This window comes from Kogia breviceps, chromosome 5, assembly GCF_026419965.1.
Source record: "Kogia breviceps isolate mKogBre1 chromosome 5, mKogBre1 haplotype 1, whole genome shotgun sequence".
Taxonomy (NCBI): domain Eukaryota; kingdom Metazoa; phylum Chordata; class Mammalia; order Artiodactyla; family Physeteridae; genus Kogia; species Kogia breviceps.
In genome coordinates this window covers 84,603,437-84,626,426 of record NC_081314.1, presented here as the reverse complement: position 1 = coordinate 84,626,426, position 22,990 = coordinate 84,603,437, and the positions used below count along the sequence as shown (strand labels likewise).

At 35.5% G+C, this 22,990-nt stretch overlaps 1 protein-coding gene across 2 annotated transcripts in view; it reads right to left on the bottom strand.

Annotated features, from left to right (window-relative positions):
• GSK3B (glycogen synthase kinase 3 beta) overlaps nucleotides 1-22,990 on the bottom strand; it is a 206,149-nt gene that overhangs the window by 39,141 nt on the left and 144,018 nt on the right. For both annotated transcript variants that reach the window (XM_059064749.2, XM_059064750.2), the window contains exon 8: nucleotides 1,131-1,226. In XM_059064749.2, coding sequence (XP_058920732.1) covers nucleotides 1,131-1,226 — 96 coding nt within the window. The remainder of the gene's footprint in view (nucleotides 1-1,130; nucleotides 1,227-22,990) is intronic.

Genomic DNA, 22,990 nt, shown 5'->3' with positions numbered 1-22,990 from the left:
TTATAAAAGATCTATAACCAATTAAATAAACTTGTCAATGATCAAAACATGTTATATATATACATTTTAAAATACACAAAATCTCTGCTTGAAATACATATTAAAAAGCTGAAAATTTCCAACCCACAAAATATATAATGAAATATAAGTAAATTGGGAAGGGGGATGCATGCATGGCACATAACTAGAAGTTTAAAAGACTAGGCATTAAACACACACACACACACACACACGCACACACACACACACGCACACACATACACGAGAAGAAGCCTTAATCCTGGCTTTGTCACAGCCACCTATGGAATCTTGGATAAGTCATTTGACATGTTTAGCCAGAGTTTCATAATCTATAAAATGAGAGATTCCCTCTAGCTATAAACCCTATTGAGATTTTTTTCTTTTCCCTCTGCATACAATCTCACAAATCAAACTGACATGAAAACAACTTTGTAATAAAATCTCTCTAGAAGCAAAAAATAAAGTCTTCTCATAAATTAGCACTTATGGCTCTTAGAATTGGCTCCGCCTAAATGTTGTGGTTAGGCTTTTCCAATGGCTAGTGACACGCTGTTGACATATTAATTGCTTTCAATGTATACTACTAGTATGATCAAATCTTCATTTTATTCCTGCTACCAAAACACCAATAGGAAAGTAAACAAAAGAACATAAAATATCATCTATAATAAGGTCCATATATTAACAGTTTAAAAAATAAAAATATATAAAATGTATATTTTTATATGCTATATGATACTCAACTAATAATAAACACTTCTAACTATGTAAAGAAATTACTTCTGAATTTTAAGTAGTCAAAATTTATATATAAGATCCTGCTCCTAATGAAATTCTTTATTTGAATTCTATGTATATGTACTGTCCTCATCCTACAAATAAAAACCCAGGCTGGGAACTTTCTACAGGAAGTCAGTGGGGATGAAACTACATGGTCAATGAAACACTGAAGTACAGCTATCTAATTATCTTTACATGCAGAAGTGCTATTGTACTTTGTACTCTGGCAGCCATCTAGTCTCGAAATAGTTTACTTTAAGAACAAAGAGAAATCCAACTTCTAATTAACTACTGGTTAATGTGCTTTTTAAAAAACTCTTTTGACTCACCTTAGTCCAAGGATGTGCCTTAATTTGAGGGAATTTGAATTCTGTGTAGTTTGGGTTCATTTCTCTAATTTGCTCCCTTGTTGGTGTCCCCAGGACCTAGATAAAGAAAACAAGTTATCGCCATATTTTTCTATGTACTTATAAATATAGTCTTTATGTCTTAATGTACTGGTTTTATTGGAAAAAAGAATTCCAAAGTTATAAAATACACAGGTCATTAAACAGAGCAGACTTCATAAAAAGACTTTAATTTCTAACTGACTACAGAACCCATGCTATACTACCGTATACAGACATTTATGATAATAGTAATGTTAAATCAGGCTTGTAAAAGAAAGATCACTCAAAAATATTCAAGTAAAAATCAGGCATCCTCGTTCTGTCTAGAAAAACAATCTATTGCAATGATGGCATATGAAATGAGAGTATCTTTTATTCATTTAGTAAAGTAAGCCAAAGGTTTTATTATTAATAAACTATTGAAACACGGTCACCAATAATTCCATTCAGTCACTGAATATTAAGTGAGTGTCCCCATGTATTAGGAACTACACTATGGTATATGAAGGATACAAAGAACAAGAGATTTCCTGCTATGATAAACTTATTTGTGTGTGGAAAAAAGTATAACTATAATACAAGATGAAAATATATCGAGTACTTCATTGCCTCCAGAGCTGTATTAGGCACCAGACAAAGGAAAGTATATGGACCTGAGTGCACAAAGCAGATGATGGGAAGAAACACTAAATACTAAAATGAGTACTTTGAAGAAAGATGACATTTATTACCCATCTTTATAACTCTAGGGCCTGATATAAAACAAGTTTGTTAAAATAAAATGTTAAGCCATTTACAATTCAAGGACAGTTGTGCAGAAGGAGTAGAATGTAATGATAAGTACTTGATTTGTGGTGAATAATCAGGGCAAAGTAAGAAATTCAGGTTTTTGTTGTTGTTTCTACTTCTGTAGACTTCATTAAAACTTGCAGAACTTCATCAAAATTTTAAAAGTTTTATTCTTCAAAAGACACTCTTAAGAAAACAAAAGGTAAGCTAGACTGAGAGAAAACATTTGAAAAACATATTCAAAGGACTTGTACCTTGAATATACAAGGACTCTTATAATTCAAAAACAGAAAGACAACACAATAAAAATGGGCAAAAGATATGACCAGATACTTCACAGAAGACACAGAGATGGCAAATAAGCACATTAAAAGATGCTCAGGGCTTCCCTGGTGGCGCAGTGGTTGAGAGTCCGCCTGCTGATGCAGGGGACACGGGTTCGTGCCCTGTTCTGGGAAGATCCCACATGCCGTGGACAGGCTAGGCCCATGAGCCATGGCCGCTGAGCCTGCGCGTCTGGAGCCTGTGCTCCGCGATGGGAGAGGCCACAACAGTGAGAGGCCCACGTACCGCAAAAAAAACAAAAAACAAAAAAAGATGCTCAATATCACTGATCATTAGGGAAATACTATGCTAATTAAAACTACAAGATACTACCTACTAAGGCGGCTAAAATTAAAAGGACTATGTATACAAAGTCTTGTTGAGAATGCAGAGCAAGTGAAACTCTCATCCAATGCTGGTGGAATTGTAAAAAAGTTATATGCATCATTCCCTCTCCTAGGTAGTTATCCAAGAGAATTAAAAGCATATGTCCATACAAAGACTTGTACACTAATGTGCATAGCATCTTTCTTGCCACTGCCAGAAAGTGGAAATAACTCAAATGTCCACAACACAGTGAATGAACAAATAGTGGTATATTAATACAATGCAATACTACTCAGTAATAATAATAAAAACATGGATGAATAATTATACTGAGCAAAAAGCAGATGAAAAAAGTACCTACTGTATATAATTTAATTCATATGGAATTCTAGAACATTTTCTGCCTATAGTGACAGAAAGAAGATCCATGGTTATGAGGAGCTGGAGGCAAGTATTACAAAGAAGTACTAGGACATTTTTAGAGGTGATAAATATTTATAAACTTCCTTTCCTTCTTGTAGTAGAATTCCAGCTTTACAGAGAGAAGCAAGGTGTATTGAGAAGGGAAATCTCTGATCTTTGTAGCTGTAACTATCAGATATTTAAAAGTCAGGAGCTATCCATACTTAAAATATGAAAAATAAAAGTTTTTATTTTTAAATAATATAGCAAGCACTTATGTTCTAAATTAGACCCTTGATGAAGGGTGTACATATGTAACATGTACTGGGAAAAAGGGAAAAGAGTGAAAAAGAAGGGAGAGTGAACTTATTGATAATTCTACCTCCTAAATGCAACTCCACTGAATTTTTTTAAGTGCTAAAGAAAAACAACAGAATGACTTGAAAAATAAATGAGTATTTAAAATGCATACCTTCAGGGACTTCCCTGGTGGTCCAGTGGTAAAGAATCCACCTCCCAATGCAGGGGATACAGGTGTTCGATCCCTGGTCAGGGAACTGGGATCCCACATGCCGCGGGGCAACTAAGCCTGCATGCCACAAACTACTACAGAGCTCATGTACTCCAGAGCCCGAGTGCCACAACTAGAGAGAGAAAAGCCGCACGCCACAACTAGAGGGAAGTGCTCGTGCCATAACAAAAGATCCCACATGCCGCAATGAAGATCCCGTGTGCCACAACTAAGACCCAATGCAGCCAAATAAATAAATAATTTTTTAAAAAAATGAAATGCATACCTTCAATGATTTTACAACCCACTAATTCCTTTTTTTTTTTTTTTTCGGTACGCCGGCCTCTCACTGTTGTGGCCTCTCCCATTGCGGAGCACAGGCTCCAAATGCACAGGCTCAGCAGCCATGGCTCACGGGCCTAGCTGCTCCGCGGCATGTGGGATCTTCCCGGACTGGGGCATGAACCCGTGTCCCCTGCATCGGCAGGCGGACTCTCAACCACTGCGCCACCAGGAAAGCCCCTCACTAATTCCATTTTAAGGCATATACTCTAACCTAGAGAATCTCTTTATATATATATATATACACACACACACACATATATATAGTCTGTAATATATATGTAGTCTATAATATATATATGTAATCTGTAATAATATAATATTGCAGGCAAAAACAAAAATCCAAAAGTAGAAAAAATAAATTAAATTGTGGTATAGTCATACAATGATATACTAACTAGCAATGAAAATAAATGAACTAGAGCTACACATGAATGAATCTCATGCAGTGGTGAGTTTTCTCTCAATAATGAATACATATAGTGTAACTGCCTTATATAAAGTTTAAAAACAGGTAACACTAAACTATATTTTAGTTTACACAGTAAAACTAAATCAAAAGCATGGGATTATTCATTAGAAAAATCAAGTATAGATTATTTAGCTTACTAGAAAGGATGTAGGAGGAGGGACTGTGAGTGGGATGGGCATTAAGTAGTTCTTCTAATTCTAATTCTTAATATGAGTGGTACTTACATGGATATCCACTTTATTATTATGCTTTAAACTTAATACATTTTAATATATTTTTGCATTATGATACGTTTCACAATAAACAAAATGACACTTAAGAAATGCCCACTCTCAAATCACTGAGTATTTTTTACACAGTCTCCCTGTATTTATTCAATACTTTGTTAACACAAGGCACGGTCCTAACTCCCGACAAGCTGGTAAGAATGCCAAAAGAAATGAGCATTGTATGCTATCCATTAGTAAATACATTTTTTTACTGTATGAAAACAGATCACATGAACATATCAGACATTTGGCTGACTGTCCCATATTTACACTGTATAATTAAAAGGCAGGATGCTCCTTGAAGTTTCAATTCTTATGTTTTTTATTATAGCCTATGAATATTCCCAGGGGAAGAAAATCTGTGAAATATACACTAAAACAGCTGAGAAACTTATGACATGTACAAAAGGTTTGCTTAACATACAAATTTTAATAATTTATTTTATGTGAAAGCAAGAAGGTATACTATATGTGTGCGTATGTATAGTCACTCTCATATTCTCCCTAAACTCACTGTCTCACAGCCACTTAGATCTAAACATTTATCCAAAATTTTATACATGAAAAATTTCAAACATGAGAAAGTTACACCTTTTCTTAAATAGTGAAAATGCCCTTGCCTATACCACCTCGATTCTATGATTAATATTTTACTATATTTGTTTCATCACAATTCCACCCCTCAATCCATATATCGATCCACCTTATTTTTTGATGCATTTGAAAGCCAGTTGTAGACACTAGTACATGTCAGCAAACATATAATTAACTAAGGTTCAATATTTCTGGCATTTTCATCTAAGCATTTTTTACATACCTAGAATTCTCCTTCAATATACACCAGGTGCATGGATGTGGAAAAAAATCTTTTATCACAATGGGAAATAATCTGCTTTGATGAATAGTTATGATATAAAAGATTCTTAATTATACTTCTGATCAGTGGTCAGTTTTAACTATGTTCTTTACCTTCAAAATGTGGATATTTGTGACTTTTAAGAAACTTAATTACTAACTAGTAAATGGAATCATTGATACATTCACTATCAATTATTTAAAAGCAATTAAGCGAATAAACTAGCATGTTACCACAAAGTGGCAATAGAGATCTCCTTACTCCTTTGTTACTGCCACATGACCTTGAATCACTAAGGCCATTAGATGGGGAAAGCGAAATTCCAATGTCACAGTCCGTTCTATGTTTAATTTCTCTTGCCAAATATTCAACTACTATAATAATTTTTCTATTCTTTTTCTTCTCACTTTTAAATCTTGAAAGCACATTCTCCCCAGGCTGGCTAACAGAGATGAAATGTAGATGGGAGATCCACTAGTCCAGGGATTAGCAAACTTTTTTTAAAGGGCCAGAGAGTAAATACCTTAGGCTTTGTGGGCCATACAGCCTCTGTCACTAGTCAGCTCTACTACTGTAGCACAAAGCAGCCATAAATAAATAGGCAGCAGACTTAATTTGGTCTCTGGGCCCTAGTTGCTGACCTCTAATCTAGTCTAAACATTTTTAGAGATGAGAAAAACCGAGGCCCAGAAAGAACAACTTTTCAGAGGTCAGAACTAATCAGAAGCAGAGCTAGAACATAATTTAAATCTCGGCACTTCCCTGGTGGTCCAGCGGTTAAGACTCCACATTCCCAATGCAGCGTTCAATCCCTGGCCAGGGAACTATCCCTCGTGCCACAACTAAAGATCCCGTGTGCTGCAACTAAGACCTGGTGCAGCCAAATAAATAAATGTCTTAAAAAAAAATCCCAAAAAACAACAAACATAAGAAAGACAAATCTTAAAGAAAAAAAATTTTAAACCTCATCAGTGGCAAACCAGTTTTAGGAGATGGTATGAAAAAATCTGTTTATTGACTTGGTTGGAGGACAAACAATTTAAGCTTTTAATGTTGGTAGTTGTGAAAAATCTTGATGCTATTAAGCATGAAGGAATAGAGCTGGAAGAGAAAACAGTATTTAAGATATTCAAGAAGAACCTGGAGGAGTTCTCCACCAAGTGGTGGATATTAAGTATATCATTTAGAAGTGAGCTTGAGGATGGTAAACAGCTTTGATACTACCCGATGCACAGACGCTAGGTGGTATTGAGAGTAAGAGGCAAAGCAGGCTGAAGAAGAAGAGTGCTAAAGATGGGGACTCAAAAGACACAAATATATGGAAAAAGGGAAATTTTAAAAGGTTGAGACAGAAGCCTAAGAGATTGGTACAGGTCCTACAGACGATGATACCATGGAGGTCAAGGAAAGTGAACATTTAAAGGACTGAGAGGTAGGTATCTGACACAATGAGCCTAGGTAAAACAAAGCCCAAAAGGTGTTCACTGATGCTGGCCATGAAGACTTCCTTTCTGACCTTGGTGAGGTCAGTCGTGAGAAGAGCAAGCAGACTATAATAATCTGAAATGAGCAAGTAAAGACAGCATACATAAGTTCTCCTTTTAAAAGGCACATCAGTGAGGGAAACGGGAGAACAAAAAGAAGAAATGTTTACTGAGTAACCAGTATTAAGAGCCCTGTGCTAGGTATATTAATTTTCTTTTCTCGTTTAAACTTTACAGATACTCTAATACCCCATTCCACACTTAAGAGAAACCTAAAGTTCACTGAGGTAAACAGACTTCTCAGAGTTACAGTCTGCCAATGGTAAATATGGGGTTCAATGCACGTGTAGTTGACTCCCTAAAATGGTCTACCTAATATTAAGGGCAGGAACAAGAAAAGGTTTCTAAAAAATAATTTAAAGGGACTTCCTTGTGGCACAGTGGTTAAGAATCTGCCTGCCAATACAGGGGACATGGGTTGGATCCCTGGTCCGGGAAGATCCCACATGCCGTGGAGCAACTAAGCCCATGTACCACAACTACTGAGCCTGCGCTCTAGAGCCCGTGAGCCACAACTACTGAAGTCCACGTGCCTTGAGCCCGTGCTCCACAACAAGAGAAGCCACCACGATGAAAAGCACTCCCATCACAACAAAGAGTAGCCCCTGCTCGCCGCAACTAGGGAAAGCCCATGTGCAGCAACAAAGACCCAACACAGCCAAAATTAAACAAATAAAATAAATAAATTTCTTTAAGAAGTAATAATAATTTTTAGAAAATCACTTTCTTAAACTTCATTGGTTATACCATAAAATAAAACCTGAATTCTTCATAGTCATGTGGAATATATTTAGAATTTATAAGATCACAAGGCTATAGTTAAAAGTTAAACAAAAAAGTTGGACTTTTCTTGACAACTTAAAAAAAACATGACTTAAATAAAATCTACCTATATCATGGTAAAATCTAACTATATCTATTTAATAAAAGGAATATCTTGAACTGTTAATTTATGGATTATAGATCTTAGGCAACAGAAGAATAATATGAAGAAATACAGGCATCTATTTGGCTAAACAAGATCAAAAAGTGTAACAAATCTCAAAGTTTTTTTATAAATTTTTGTAAAAATTCTTTTAATAATTGAGCAATTTTGATAAATCACTTTCAGGCTCCTTTAGCTGTAGATTTTCACTGTAAATCCCATGCTTACTCGTGCTTAAGCATATCTGCAATACCAAACATATAAGTTTAGCACCTTGTATGTTAGTGATTGTTTCACACATGTAGAATTTAGATTGGAATATTAAATGATGGGCAAGTCCCATGGATGTGCACATTATAAGTAATTCTATTGCTTAGAATTTTTAATCTCAAGGCCTAAGTTACAGAAACCATTGTTATGGAATTGCTTTGGGTATAAATATTGTGCATATCTAGCAGGGAGCCATAACTACTTTAAGGTGGTCTAATGTAAACTAAAAGCGTTATATAACATAGTACAATTCTGCATAACCTGGTATCAGTAGTTCAATGAATTTGGAATGTCATGCAAAGGCTTGCATTATTAAAAAAAAAATTATCATGGACTACTCCTTCTAGTCATTATTAAGTAACTGATACTAGAATCGCTCTCTAGAGTAAATAACTAGAAAACTAACTGACAAAATACTCTTTAAAGAAAAAGGTAAATATGATCCAAATAGAAGAGGGGGGAAAAATTGGTCAACAGGTACAGATCCAAAAATGACAGAGATGACAGAATTGACAAATAAGGACAATAAGACAGCTATTATAATGAGGAGACACATGGAGGATTAAAACAAAAAAACCACACAGTAATTGTACAGTTGAAAAGTATGACACGTGAAATGAAAACTTCCCTGGAGGTCTAACACCACAGAAGACAATCAGTGAACTTTAAAAAACAAAAGAAAAACAAAAAATAGAAACTACCAAAGCTGAAGCATGGAGGTAAAATGGCTAGAAGAACATATGTACGTGTGTTTGGAGTCTGAAGAGGGTAATGGGGGGAAAGATGTAGGAAAAACTATTTGAAGAAACAGTGGCCAACATTTTTCCAAATTTGATGAAAATCTCAGTGAAACCTAGGCAGTATAAATACAGAAAATAACAAGTCACAATCAACTAATAAAAGCCACTAATAAAGGGAAAATCTTTCCCAAAACAAAGGGACACATTTTATACAGCCAACAATAAGAATGACAGCTGACTTAGCAGAAACAATGCAAGCCAGAAGAAAATAGAGACCTTTCTAAAAAAAGAAAAAAGAAACTGGAAACCAAGAAATTCTATATCCAGTGAAAATATCCTTCAAAAGACATTATTAGGCAAACAAAAACTAAAAGAGTTTGTCACCAGGAGATTTTCACTAAAAGAAAATACTTCAGGATGAAAGAAAAGGATTCCAATTACCGTGGACTACTCCTTCTAGTCATTATTAAGTAACTGATACTAGTTATCTATTCTCTAAACAAAGGAATAAAGACCACCAAAAATGGTAAATACGGGCTATATGTTTCCCCTTTGCTTTTTTTTTTTTGGTGGTACGCGGGCCTCTCACTGTTGTGGCCTCTCCCGTTGCGGAGCGCAGGCTCCGGACGCGCAGGCTCAGCGGCCATGGCTCACGGGCCCAGCAGCTCTGCGGCATGTGGGATCTTCCTGGACCAGGGCATGAACCCGTATCACCTGCATCGGCAGGCGGATTCTCAACCACTGTGCCACCAGGGAAGCCCTCCCCTTTGCTTTTAAATTGCTTTAGAAGAAAACTGTTTAAAGCAAAATAATAAAGTATCGTAGGAGTAAAAAATGTCTGACAACAAGAGCACGAAGGACAGGAAGGGAAAATGGAAATACTTTGTTGCAAGGTTCTTACTTTATATGCGAAGTGGTAAATTATTATTTGTAGTCTGTGACAGAGTAGGATGCCTATTTTCAATATTAGAACAAACTCTAAAAAAAATGCAACATGGTGATATAGCTTAAAAAGTCAATAGGGGGGCTTCCCTGGTGGCGCAGTGGTTGGGAGTCAGCCTGCCGATGCAGGGGACACGGGTTCGTGCCCTGGTCTGGGAAGATCCCACGTGCCGCGGAGCGGCTGGGCCCGTGAGCCATGGCCGCTGAGCCTGTGCTCCACAACGGGAAAGAATGTGACAGTGAGAGGCCTGCGTACCGCAAAAAAAAAAAAAAAAAAAAAAAAAAAAGTCAATAGGGAAAATGAAAACCACTCATTATAAGCCGCAAGGTAGCAGTAAAAGAGAAGAAGAGAGAGAAAGGAACAATAAAAAGAAAACAAATATCAAGGTGGAATACTTAAACCCAAGCATACTAATAATTGCATTGAATGTAAATGGCCTAAACGCTCCAATTAAAGGCAGAAATTATCAGACAATTAAAAAAAAGAAGACCTAAGTATATACTCTGTAAGAAATGAACTTTAAATATAAAGATACATAGATTAAAAGTAAAAGGATGTAAAAAGATATACCATGCAAACACTAATCATAAGAAGGATGGAGTGCTTATTACATTAATATCAGAAAATTGTAGACTTCAGGACAAGGAAATTAAACAAAAACAAAGAGGGACATTTCCTAATGATAAAAGCAATTTTAAGACTAAACTTAAAATTATTATGAATACTGCATGTTAGCAAGAACGTAAACCGCTGAAACTCTCATACACTGCTGGCGGGAGTGAAAAATAGTGAAACAGCTTTGGAAAACAGTTTGATGAGTTCTTACAAAGTTTACATACACTTATCATATGACCAGCAATTTCAGTCCTAGTTCTTCATTGAAGAGAAATGTAAACACATGTCTGCAAAAATATTTGTAAACAAACACAGAAACTTTACTCATAACAGCCAAAACAAAAAAACAAGTCAAATGCCCATCCACAAGTGAATGGATAAACAAATTGTGGTATATGCATAGAATACAACTAAGCATAAAACAGAATACATAGGTAATACAAATAAAAAGATGGATGAGTCTCAAAAATATGATGTTGAGCTAAAGAAGCCAGATACAAAAATAAATATATACTACATGATTCCATTCATATGAAATTCTGGAATAGGAAAAACTAATCATCAGTGACAGAAAGCAGACCTCTGGTAACCTGAAACAGAAGATGGGAGACTGCAAAAGTATACAAACAGGATGATCAAATGCCCCAGTTTACCTGGGACTATCTTAACAAATCCCTCAGTCCTGGGCAAATTGGGACATTTGGTCACCCCATTTTTGGAGGTGATGGAAATGTTCTAAACCTTGACCAGGATAGTGGTTATATGTTTGTCAAAACTCATTAAACTGTACACTTAAAGTTGCTTACATTGTAAGTTACATATATTTTATTGTATGTAAATTAACATCTCTATGAAATTAATTTAAAAAGTAAAAAACAGACCATTATGTAATTTGTGATGACATTACTACCCTAAATACAACCATATGTTTATCCTTCTTCTGTTGCTATATTAAGGTTAGCATTAAAAGTTATCAGTCTGTCAAACCCTAAAATCAGAATTATTTTATAAACAGTATGTTTAGTCTTTAAGAAAGCAAAGGTATGAGTTAAGATGCAAAGGGATGTAAGAATGCAAAGGTTAGACATAATTGAGAGGCATTTAAAAATTTTTTTCAGCCTCCTTAAGTCACTCACTCAACAAAGTTCCTATGCTCAAGGTGCTCTAGGGCAGAGAGACTTGTACATTATAAATCAAGTTCAAATAGCCAAGATCAGTACAACAAAATAAGCACAGATAATGTGTAAGGTGAAAGTGCTAACAATGCATTGGAGTAAAGAAAAGATTCAGGAAAGGATCCTGAAAGGAGAGGCAAGAGCTAATTTTACTTAAGGAATCTAGGAAGCAAGCGAGTCAGATGCACATTCTATGCGCTCTAGGTACCAAGTGGAGAACAGCATGATCTGGATAACTGTTAACAGTTGAGTGCTAACAGAAAATAAGGATTAGAAAATGGATGGATGGCAACATTAAAGGATAAAAGGTAAACAAGTGACAGATTATGAAGAGCAAGATTCTGAATGCATCACCATCTGCAATCAATACCACAAACATAAAACATTTAAATAAATCAACTATCCCATTTCTACTTCTGAGTATATCTAAGTTTTATGTTAAGTTTCTATTAGGTTCAGAGTGTATTTCTACCTTATTTATTTCAGCTGATTTATATTTGGAAACTCTGAAATCATATACTTAAACTTTTTCATTTTATAGATTAAGAAAAAGCATGTTTGACGTGGACTTCATCACTTCAGACACAAAACAAGTCTTAGGATTCCCCCAAATATTAAGAGGTGGAAAAGTAATATTTTTCCAAAACTTTTAGACTAAGGGTACACTTAAAAAATAATTATTATTCCTGGATTTCCTAAAAACTGAGTCCCCCATAACTTAAAGGAAACAAAACTACACGTAATGTTTTATGCACTTTTCTGTAAGTATATCTCTCACACAATAAAAGGGGTGGATGTTCAAAATTATCACACCATTGGGAAGTGTGTACTGAGTTATCTGTTATTAGAATAAGATCTTTCCATTTATTGCAAAAAAGCATTTTTTAAGTCCATTATCCTAGAACATCATGTGAAGTAGGTGGTGGAAAGACTCAAGTACCAGAGATTTTAGCCTGTCACAACTCTTTGGGGATGCTGTTCATCTCTTATGATTAAATCAATCATTTCATTTGTACCTGGTCCCATCATGCTTGTTTTAACATTTTTTTCATTCATTTAGTTGCAAATTTAGCTAACACCAATAAATATCAAGTCAGGAATTATGATTTACGTCTTCAAAGAAATAAAACACAGCTAAGAATCATCTGACAAAAGCTCTGAAATACATTTCTTTCACAGCTTTGCGTTTTAATGGCTCGACACCAGAGGTCGCCAAACTTTAGCAATAGAGCTGTATGTGCAGCCTTTAAAGCAAACGTGAAATAAAAGAAATCCTATTAGAAATCTGTTACTCCTCTGCTTAAAATTCTACAGTGGCTTCCAGCTGCTTACATACTAATGCGTTCTGGCCACTACCCACAGCTCCAGCCTTCTCTCTCCTGGTAAACTCATATTCTATCCCCAACATTCAGAACCTTAGGCTCAAACCATAAAGCAATACACAATAGACCTGACTTCACTAAGCATCCTTGTCCAAATTAGCACGTATGTCCTCCATTCCCGTCCTTTGATTAAATGGTGAATATCTTTCCATAGTCAGCTCAAGAGTTACCTCTTCTATGAAGTCCTTCCAGATAGGACTTACCTCCAAACAGGATGCTCCTGCCTTTGTACTCTGCTCAGACTTCTGGGATCATACCTGCCGTACTTTATTGTGCTCATTTGTTCCCTTCCTCCCCTCAGTGAGTCTCTGAACTCCTTGAGGGCAAAGACTCGATGTCTTTTAAACCCTTCCTTGTTAAACCTCAAGGAAGGGTTGGGGAAAGTGTAGTACTGACATGAGTGTAGGCATGTAGATCAATGGAGTAGAATTGAGAGTCTAGAAATAAACCTTTACATTTATGGTCTATTAACCTTTGACAAGGGCAATTCAACAGGGAAACAATAGTCTTTTTAACAAATGATATTTGGGCAACTGGCTATCCATATGCAAAAGAATGAAGTTGGACACCTACCTCTTACACCATATACAAAAATTAACTCAAAATGGATAGACCTAAACATAAGAGCCAAGACTGTAAAACTCTTAGAAAGAAACATGGGTGTAAATCTTTGTGACCTTCAATTAGGCAGTGACTTTTTAGATACGGCACAAAAAGCACAAGTGACAGTAGAAAAAACAGATACATTGAACTTAATCAAAATTTTAAAATTTGTGTCTCAAAGGACACCATCCAGAAAATTAAAAGACAGCACACAGAATGGGAGAAACTTTTTGCAAATCATATATATGATAAAAGACTTGTATCCAGAATAAGGAACTCTTACACCTCAATGATAAAAAGACAGCCCAGGGCTTCCCTGGTGGTGCAGTGGTTGAGAGTCCGCCTGCCGATGCAGGGGACACGGGTTCATGCCCTGGTCCAGGAAGATCCCACATGCCGCGGAGCGGCTGGGCCCGTGAGCCGTGGCTGCTGAGCCTGTGCGTCCGGAGCCTGTGCTCCTCAACGGGAGAGGCCACAACAGTGAGAGGCCCGCGTTACCCACCCCCCCAAAAAAAACCAAACAAAACCAGACAGCCCAATAGAAAAATGGGCAAAGGATCCAAATAACATTTCTCGAAAGAAGACATACAAATGACCAGTAGGCACACATACACAAAAAAGATGCTCAACATTGTTAGTCATTAGAGAAATGCAAATCAATACCATAATGAATACTACATCACATTCATCGGGATGGCTAAAATAAAGACAGACGATAACTACCATTGTTAAGGATGTGGAGAAATTGAAATCTTCATATATTGCTGGAGGGATTGTAAAATGGTGTGAACAAAAAATCGTTTGGCACTTCCTCAAAATACTAAACATAGAGTTACCATATGACCTGGCAATTCCATTCATAGGAATGAATTGAAAACATTTATCCACACAAAAACTTGCACATCAATGTTCATAACAACATTATTTATAGCCAAAAAGTAGAAATGTTTCAAATGTCCATCAGTTGATGAATGGATAAAGAAAATGTCAGACACAAAAGACCACATGTTAATGTGATTCCATTTATGTGAAATGTCCAGAATAAGCAGATCTGTAGAGACAGAAAGTAGATTATTGGTTGCCAGGAATTGGGGAGAGTGGAAATGGGAGTGACTGCTCATAGATGCAGGGTTTCATTTTGGGGTCATGAACATGTTCTAAAATTAGATAGCAGTTGATGGCTGTACACCTCTGGATATACTAAAAAAAATCAGTTCTATACTTTAAAGGGGTGAATTTCATAATATATGAAGTATATCTGAAAGATTTTTGTTTTGAAGACGACTGACGGCATCTACCTACAGAACTTTTGATCAGGACGTGTTGCTGTTTCCACTATATTTTAAGAAAGGCAATAAACTCTGACCATAGTTTTGCAAAGGACTCAGATTAAGTTAAGTGACAGATGGCGTAGGATTAAACGGAGTACAGCATGGGCACATAAAGGGACCCTCCTGTACTAGTTTATCCCCTCTAGGCTGAGAAAATACTTCAGCCAAATTGTTTAATTGTGTCCAAATAACATGACAACTTGATGCTCTTTTCTTCACTGATGTTCCTAATGGGATTTTGTGCATGCGTGTGTGTGTGTGTGTGTGTGTGTGTGTGTGTGTGTGTGGCACGCGGGCCTCTCACTGTTGTGGCCTCTAACGTTGTGGAGCACAGGCTCCGGTCGCGCAGGTTCAGCAGCCACAGCTCACGGGCCCAGCCGCTCCGCGGCATGTGGGATCTTCCTGGACCAGGGCATGAACCCGTGTCCCCTGCATCGGCAGGCGGACTCTCAACCACTGCGCCACCAGGGAAGCCCTGGGCTGTCTTTTTATCATTGAGGTGTAAGAATTCCTTATTCTGGATACAAGTCTTATCATATATATGATTTGCAAAAAGTTTCTCCCATTCTGTGTGCTGTCTTTTAATTTTCTGGATGGTGTCCTTTGAGACACAAATTTTAAAATTTTGATTAAGTTCAATGTATCTGTTTTTTCTACTGTCACTTGTGCTTTTTGTGCCGTATCTAAAAAGTCACTGCCTAATTGAAGGTCACAAAGGTTTACACCCATGTTTCTTTCTAAGAGTTTTACAGTCTTGGCTCTTATGTTTAGGTCTATCCATTTTGAGTTAATTTTTGTATATGGTGTAAGAGGTAGGTGTCCAACTTCATTCTTTTGCATATGGATAGCCAGTTGCCCAATATCATTTGTTAAAAAGACTATTGTTTCCCTGTTGAACTGCCCTTGTCAAAGGTCAACGGACCATAAATGTAAAGGTTTATTTCTAGACTCTCAATTCTACTCCACTGATCTACATGCCTATACTCATGTCAGTACTACTCTTTCCCCAACCCTTCCTTGAGGTTCAACTGACAAAATTGTAAGACATACAAAATGTACACAGTGGTGCTTTTATATACATATAAAGGATTTCCACCATCTAGTTAATTAACATATTCATCACCTCACACTTTCTTCCCTTCCTTCCCTTCTTCCTTCTTTTGGTGAGAACATTTAATGGTGTTACCAACTATAGCCACCATGTTTTACATCAGATCCTCAGACCTTATTCATCTTATAAAGTCTGTCCTCTTTTACCAACCTCTCCTCATTTCCTCCACCTCCCTAAGCCTCTGGTAACCACTTTTCTACTTTCTGTTTCTATGACTTGACTTTTTTCTTTTCTTTTTAGATTCTACATACATGGAATACCATGCAGTAGTTGTCTTTCTCTCTCTGGCTTATTTCATTTAGCACAATGCCCTAAGGTCCATCCATGTTGTCACAAATGGCAGGATTTCCTTTTTTCTTGTGGCTGAATAATATTCCACTGTATATGCACTGTCTTGAATGCTGCAGCTGTATAATAAGTTTCAAAAATGGTAAGTATGACTTTACTCTTTTCTTGAAAGATTGTTTTGACTCTCATTTTTTCTTCTTGAATAAAATTTTGTATTTGGCAACAAGTACCCTCCTTCCCCCTGAAAAAGGTGATTACTGTTTTGATTATGCAAATTATTCAACATAAAGTTAAAAAGTCATTCTTGGTTAATACATATTCACAGGAGTCAAAAGGTCTTTTTCTTTTCCTAGGTGAATCTCAGCCATAGTGGTATGCTCAAGGTAGGAGTACAAAACAGAAAAGGGGCTAGGGGTGGGATTAGAATCTCTTGGGTTTAAAAAAAAAAAAATTCACTGTATTTCCCAAACTTTTAAAAATCACACTCCACTTTGAGACACGTAAACATTTTATACACACATCACCCAGCTCTTGCTTCCTTTGAGAATCACTAACACTATAGTTCTTCATAGCACCACAAGCCAAGATTTTCTTCATGTTTTCCTTCTATTATATATGTATCAATAAAATAAAAATCATGTTTTATAAATATCAATCAGTATGCTTTTAACAAAATAAATGCCCCTCTACAAGATTCCAGTGTTTGTTTATATTGGACCTTGAAATTAAGCAAACACACCAAAGAACTCAAAATGCAACCATGCGGAAGAATCTGCAGTTGATACGTGAAGTGTATTATATCCCACAAAGAGTAATTCTGTGCATGGTCTTCTGAGTCGGGTTGTAAAATATAACTATCAGTACAACAGTTTTGAGGTCACAATGTCATGAAACTTAGGTCTGTGTGAAAAAAGTTTCTTTGCATAAATAAAACATATCCTGGCAACTTAGTAAATCATTTTATACTGCTTGTTTTGAGGAAATTAAAGATTTCAAATAGATGTCACTATTCTCAAGTCAAAAGCTAAACTAGACCACATTGCCAGGAAATGACTTCTCTGTGCCTGGGCACACTTACACATAAGTGGACAGAGATTTAACCAAATATTAGTATTACTGTAGAGTCAGTAAAATTTCATAGTAGTTACTTAAAACTTGATGTTTCTTCTGGTCTATGTACAACATATTAATGTAAAGATGTAGTTGAGGAGTTTTACATTAAAATGATTATTCTAATACTCATTTACTTATTTTTATTTTATTATTTTTTTTTGTGGTACGTGGGCCTCTCACTGTTGCGGCCTCTCCCATTGCAGGCTCAGGACACGCCGTCTCAGCGGCCATGGCTCACGGGCCTAGCTGCTCTGCGGCATGTGGGATCTTCCCAGACCAGGGCATGAACCTGTGTCCCCTGCATCGGCAGGCGGACTCTCAACCACTGCGCCACCAGGGAAGCCCTGGGAAAGCCCTGATTCACTTATTTTTAAAACGTTGACATTATGTACATAATATTTATATTGCAGGCAGTTACTACAAATTGTAACCATAGTTCCTTGTACTAGTATAGGGATATTTAAGTTAGGGATTGTGGATGAGCTTCAGAAAGTCCAAAGTTCACCTGATATCATATGCAAAACTCTGGCATGACTGCCTTTTTCTGGAGGAGAGTCCATCGCTATGAAAAGATTTTCAAAGAGGTCCATGATCCAAAAGCTACTAAAAGTTGCTGCTCTAGTCAGTAATAAACATAGAAAAATTTAAACAAATAATACAAGAATGAAAAAAGCAATAATTTTTTTTAATATATTGCATACTATATTGATACAAGTAAAAATTTGTACCACAATGTGTAATGTGGTGTGCTTACTTGTTCTGGAGAGTGGAAAAAGGAGAGAGAACTAAGTTTAATACGCTGTCCCTGCAGTCTGTTAACAACACAAGAGCTCTATAATACAACAGCACAAGAAATATCACCAGGTAACAAATGATTAAGCTCCAAATGCATGTTAGCAAAGATACATCATGGATCCGTCAAAAAATTTAGGAAAAGAAGTATTTTATACTTATTAAATTCTGATTTAGTTAATATCTGAGACCTCTGTCTGAAAGACTGTTTAATGGTGAAAATGTTAAGCCAGGAGAGAGTGCAAACACAGGTGCTAAACAACTCATAATACAGAGATAACTGAAAGCTAAACTATTTGCTAAACAAAGATGATGAAAATGACACTGAGCTGTACTTGAAAGCAAGGAATCCACTATTACAATCTTGACTGCTTTAGATGAAGCACAACTAAACCTAGTCCAAAGACATCACAAACTGATTTCGTATATTCATTACAATAAGATTTAGAGGCTGTTTCCTTTGTTTTGTGGTCACACTTTAAAAATACTAAATTAGTGGGTTCTAGCAACAAGTTGACATTAAGTATCATATTGTTTTCCCCAGAGCTACAAAATACCATGAATAGAGGACACCAATTTAGCTAAAGATGAATCAGACAAGATTTTCCTACCACCCAACCCCTCCCAGATAACAGTAGTGGTGGTACTCATCTTTGTCATTATCATCGTTCTAGGATTAAGGTAAGGATTAAATGTGGTAATATATGTAAAGTGCTTAGCCCAGTGCCTGGTGCAGAGGACGTTCTCACTGAGTGGTAGCTCTTATAATCAGCAGTATTTTACCAATATTTGAAAATGTAGACTTCTGAGGGGCCAGATAATCACTGATCAATATTTGTCTATAAATTATACTGCAAAGAGCCATCAGTCAAACTGGAAGACCAGGAAAACAATGATTTAGTCAGACATTTGTAACAAAATGCAGCTCTCTTAACTCTATGTAACTATTTTTATTTGTTTCCTAACAAAAGATTCTGGCACAAAACAATTGAAAACATCTATTTTTTTCATAGTTTCTGGGATTTCAAAAAGCTGATTGTTTAAAAAAAAAAAATCAACATCACAGAACAGTAAAAAGTTAAAATCCTCTTTTTTCCCCTCTGCCTCCTTAATCCCACTCTCTCCACTGCTAAATCTTTTTCTACTGATAGGCATCATAAGAAATGAAGTCCACTTACTTAGCTACAATAACATAATCAAAAGATTATTTGGATCTGTTTTTTACTTTCAAATTTCTAAAGTTTCTGCTACAGATAAGATTTTACTAGTTCTTACCTGTGTAAGAGCCATCTACACAAAATATCTAAATTGAATAATTATTGCTAAGAGAAAATTAAACAATAGCTTAATAGCTTAATACTAAGCTTAATAGCTTAGTAAAGTTGTTTTTAAAGGGAAATTATGTAATTTTAATTGCCTTATAACAAATTATTTAAGTATGTTTTGCACCCCAATGCTCATACCAGCACTATATACAACAGCCAAGACATGGAAGCAACCTAAATATCCATCAACAGATGAATGGATAAAAAAGATGTGGAAGATGTGGTATACGTATATACACACGCACAAAACAGAATACTACTCAGCCATAAAAGGAATGAAATAGTGCCATTTGCAGCAACATGGATGGACCTAGAGATTATCGTACTAAGTGAAGTAAATCAAAAAGAGAAAGACAAATACCATATGATATCACTTATCTGTGAAATCTAAAATATGACACACAAATGAACTTATTTACAAACAGAAACAGACTCACAGACACAGAAAACAAACTTATGGTTACCAAAGGGGTAAGGTTACCAATGGGGAAGGGATAAATTAGGAGTCTGGGATTAGCAGATACGAACTACTATATATAAAATAGATAAACAAGGTCCTACTGTATAGCACAGGGAACTATATTCAATATCCTGTAATAAACTATAATGGAAAAGAACATGAAAGAATATGCATATATATGTATACCTGAATCACTTTGCCGTACACCAGAAACTAACACAATGTTGTAAATCAACTATAAAAATAAAAAATTTAAAAAAAAAAGGATCTACGTGTTTAATGTCATGTTTTTCTAAAAGAGATATATCCAAATTTAAAAGGCTCGTTACTACAGTTATGAAAGCTATAGAGAAATTCTATCATCTAGAGGTGGACTCTAACTACTTCTGCCTTTAAAACTCTTCCATTAGAAAGAAATGGTCAAATTATTACAAAGCGTAAGTAAATGTTTATGAAATAAATAAAAGTATCTCTCTAGGAACAGTAATACATTTAAAGCTTGAAATTCTACAAAATGGTTGGTTTCTTTCAAATATTAAGTTTTGTGATATTTTAATCCAAAAAGTCAACTCTGGACTGAAGTTTGCCTTTCCTTACTTCAAATTTACATTTTAAAATTTGGAGGATGAAAAGAAACTATTAGTAAAACCTACAGCATTCCGAGGTCCAGAATTTCCTAGACTGCTTCAACTTCAATCCATCTGGGGAATTTTGGGGACATCTGGGGAATTTTGGGGACATCTGTCATTTATATAAGGAAGTTAATGATCAAATCTCTGAGAAGCTAAATATGGAATTTCTTTTCAAAAGCAATAGTTTATCACTTTATCTTTATATTAGTCTTTTCAGAATCAATTATGTAATTCAGAAAAGAATCTACAATAGAATCTATGCAGTCATTAAAATAATCACTTAGTCAACATACACTTCTTCACATGAGAAATACATTTAATTATTTAGTAAAAAAAAGTCTACAAAACAGATGGCACTTTTGTTTTAACATATATATCCATAAAAAAGTATATAAAAATATTCACAGAAGTTATTTTTCATGATGTACTAGAACAGAAAGTGATTACTTTTGTTCTTTTCTTTGCATTTGTGTCTGGGTATATTTTCTGCATTAAGCATATAAAATTATAACATATATAATTATAAAAAAGTAATCATATTAAAAAATACTACCTTTTCCAAGTCTTCAAAAGACTCTTTAACCCCACTGCTATGACTTATGGCAGAGGTGCCAAAGGGCAATGCTATATCACTGGACCTATGGTTTGTGAAATTCCTGACAGATGTTCTCCCAAAATGTTCTATTTTTATCCAGGTATCTGAAACCACATCAAGTATTTCTTAAGGGTATTTTAACTAGTACGTTAAGGAAGAATTTAAGAAAAAAAATCTTATTATCTGAGACGTCCCAAACAGAATCTCTCTGTTTACAAATGCTTTGAAAATCCAAGCACTTTTTGATACTCAGAGATTAACTGGCATAATGAGATTCTGATCTGATAATCCTATGTATGAAATCAACTTCAGGAAGCTAAGTGTTTTTCATGCTTAAAAATGATTTCTCATGACTTTCAATTCCATTCTGCCTTATACTTTTACTCTGAAGATGTATTTTAATTTTATTCTAAATATTTTTCAAAAGTCTTATTTGAGGATAAGTAGGGAGGTTAAGGTTAAGCTAAGTTAGCTCAGTTTAAATAATACTCTGTGTTACTCATTCTGTAAATTATTGGCATGGACATCCAAGCCAATAAAATTTAATAAACAACATATACAACAAAAATCACACTAACTTTTCTTATTAATTCCCAGGTAATTCCAAATTCATGAATGAACAATGATCTAGTAGATTAATTCAATTTAAATACTTACTGAAAACTATTTCGGTGTCCTTGATATTAAAACACAACAATAAAAGAAAGTCCCTGCTCAGAAAGTTTATAAAATAATTAGGTAATTCTACCATTTATAATTTATGAAGTTTGCTGTACGATTGTTCACTTTTTGCATAAACTCAAAATCAGAGAGAAGAGTACCTATTTTACTGGGGGAAGGAGTGTGGGGGGCTGCGTCAGTTACCTCCAGATACTCCAGAGGAATACCCATGAGGCTTTCAAGAGAGAAAATGGAAAGAGCAGAAAGGAACAGTAACATAGATTCCCTAGTTACCGAAAGGACTAAGGGTGCATGACTAACGTCTCAAAAAAGCTGAGACTTGAGTTGGGCAACTGTGAGACCACACTTTTCACGGAAAACTCAAATCTATTCTTGAAGTCCTGATTAGGAGAAATGACAATATTTGCTTAAAATATAAAATGTCTTAATACATTTAACTTTAAAAGCTAACCTATACAACTCTTTTCTGACATACAACTTAGATCAGGAAAACTGGAACAGTTATATCAGAATTAGTTAAGAGTTCTTATTTCACTGAAACATCACAGATATTCAATATGTAAAGTACAGACAGGATCAACAAGACTTAGAGCTAACTTAAACACACAAAATCCCTACAAGGTTTATTAACCTCCATGCAATAAGATTTAGAGCTATACCATACACACATACACCCCCCTCCAATACAATGTTCTATTAATTAACCTTAGTGTAATGTATAACTTTAGATCATCAAATGAGTGGTAAACTAATACTGATATATCATTTATCCTGGGTAGTACTACTTAAAAGTGTAAAAGGGACTGAGAAGCCTGATATCCCAAACTGCCCTGGGATGTTAACTCCATTATATCATCTTCAAAACATCTATAGAAAGTGATCTTGGAACTTCAGTAGGTGATGACTATGTATAAATGCAAGATGACAAGATAACATATAAATGAAAAGAGTGTTTTGTTTTAGAGATGGCCTACTACAACAAA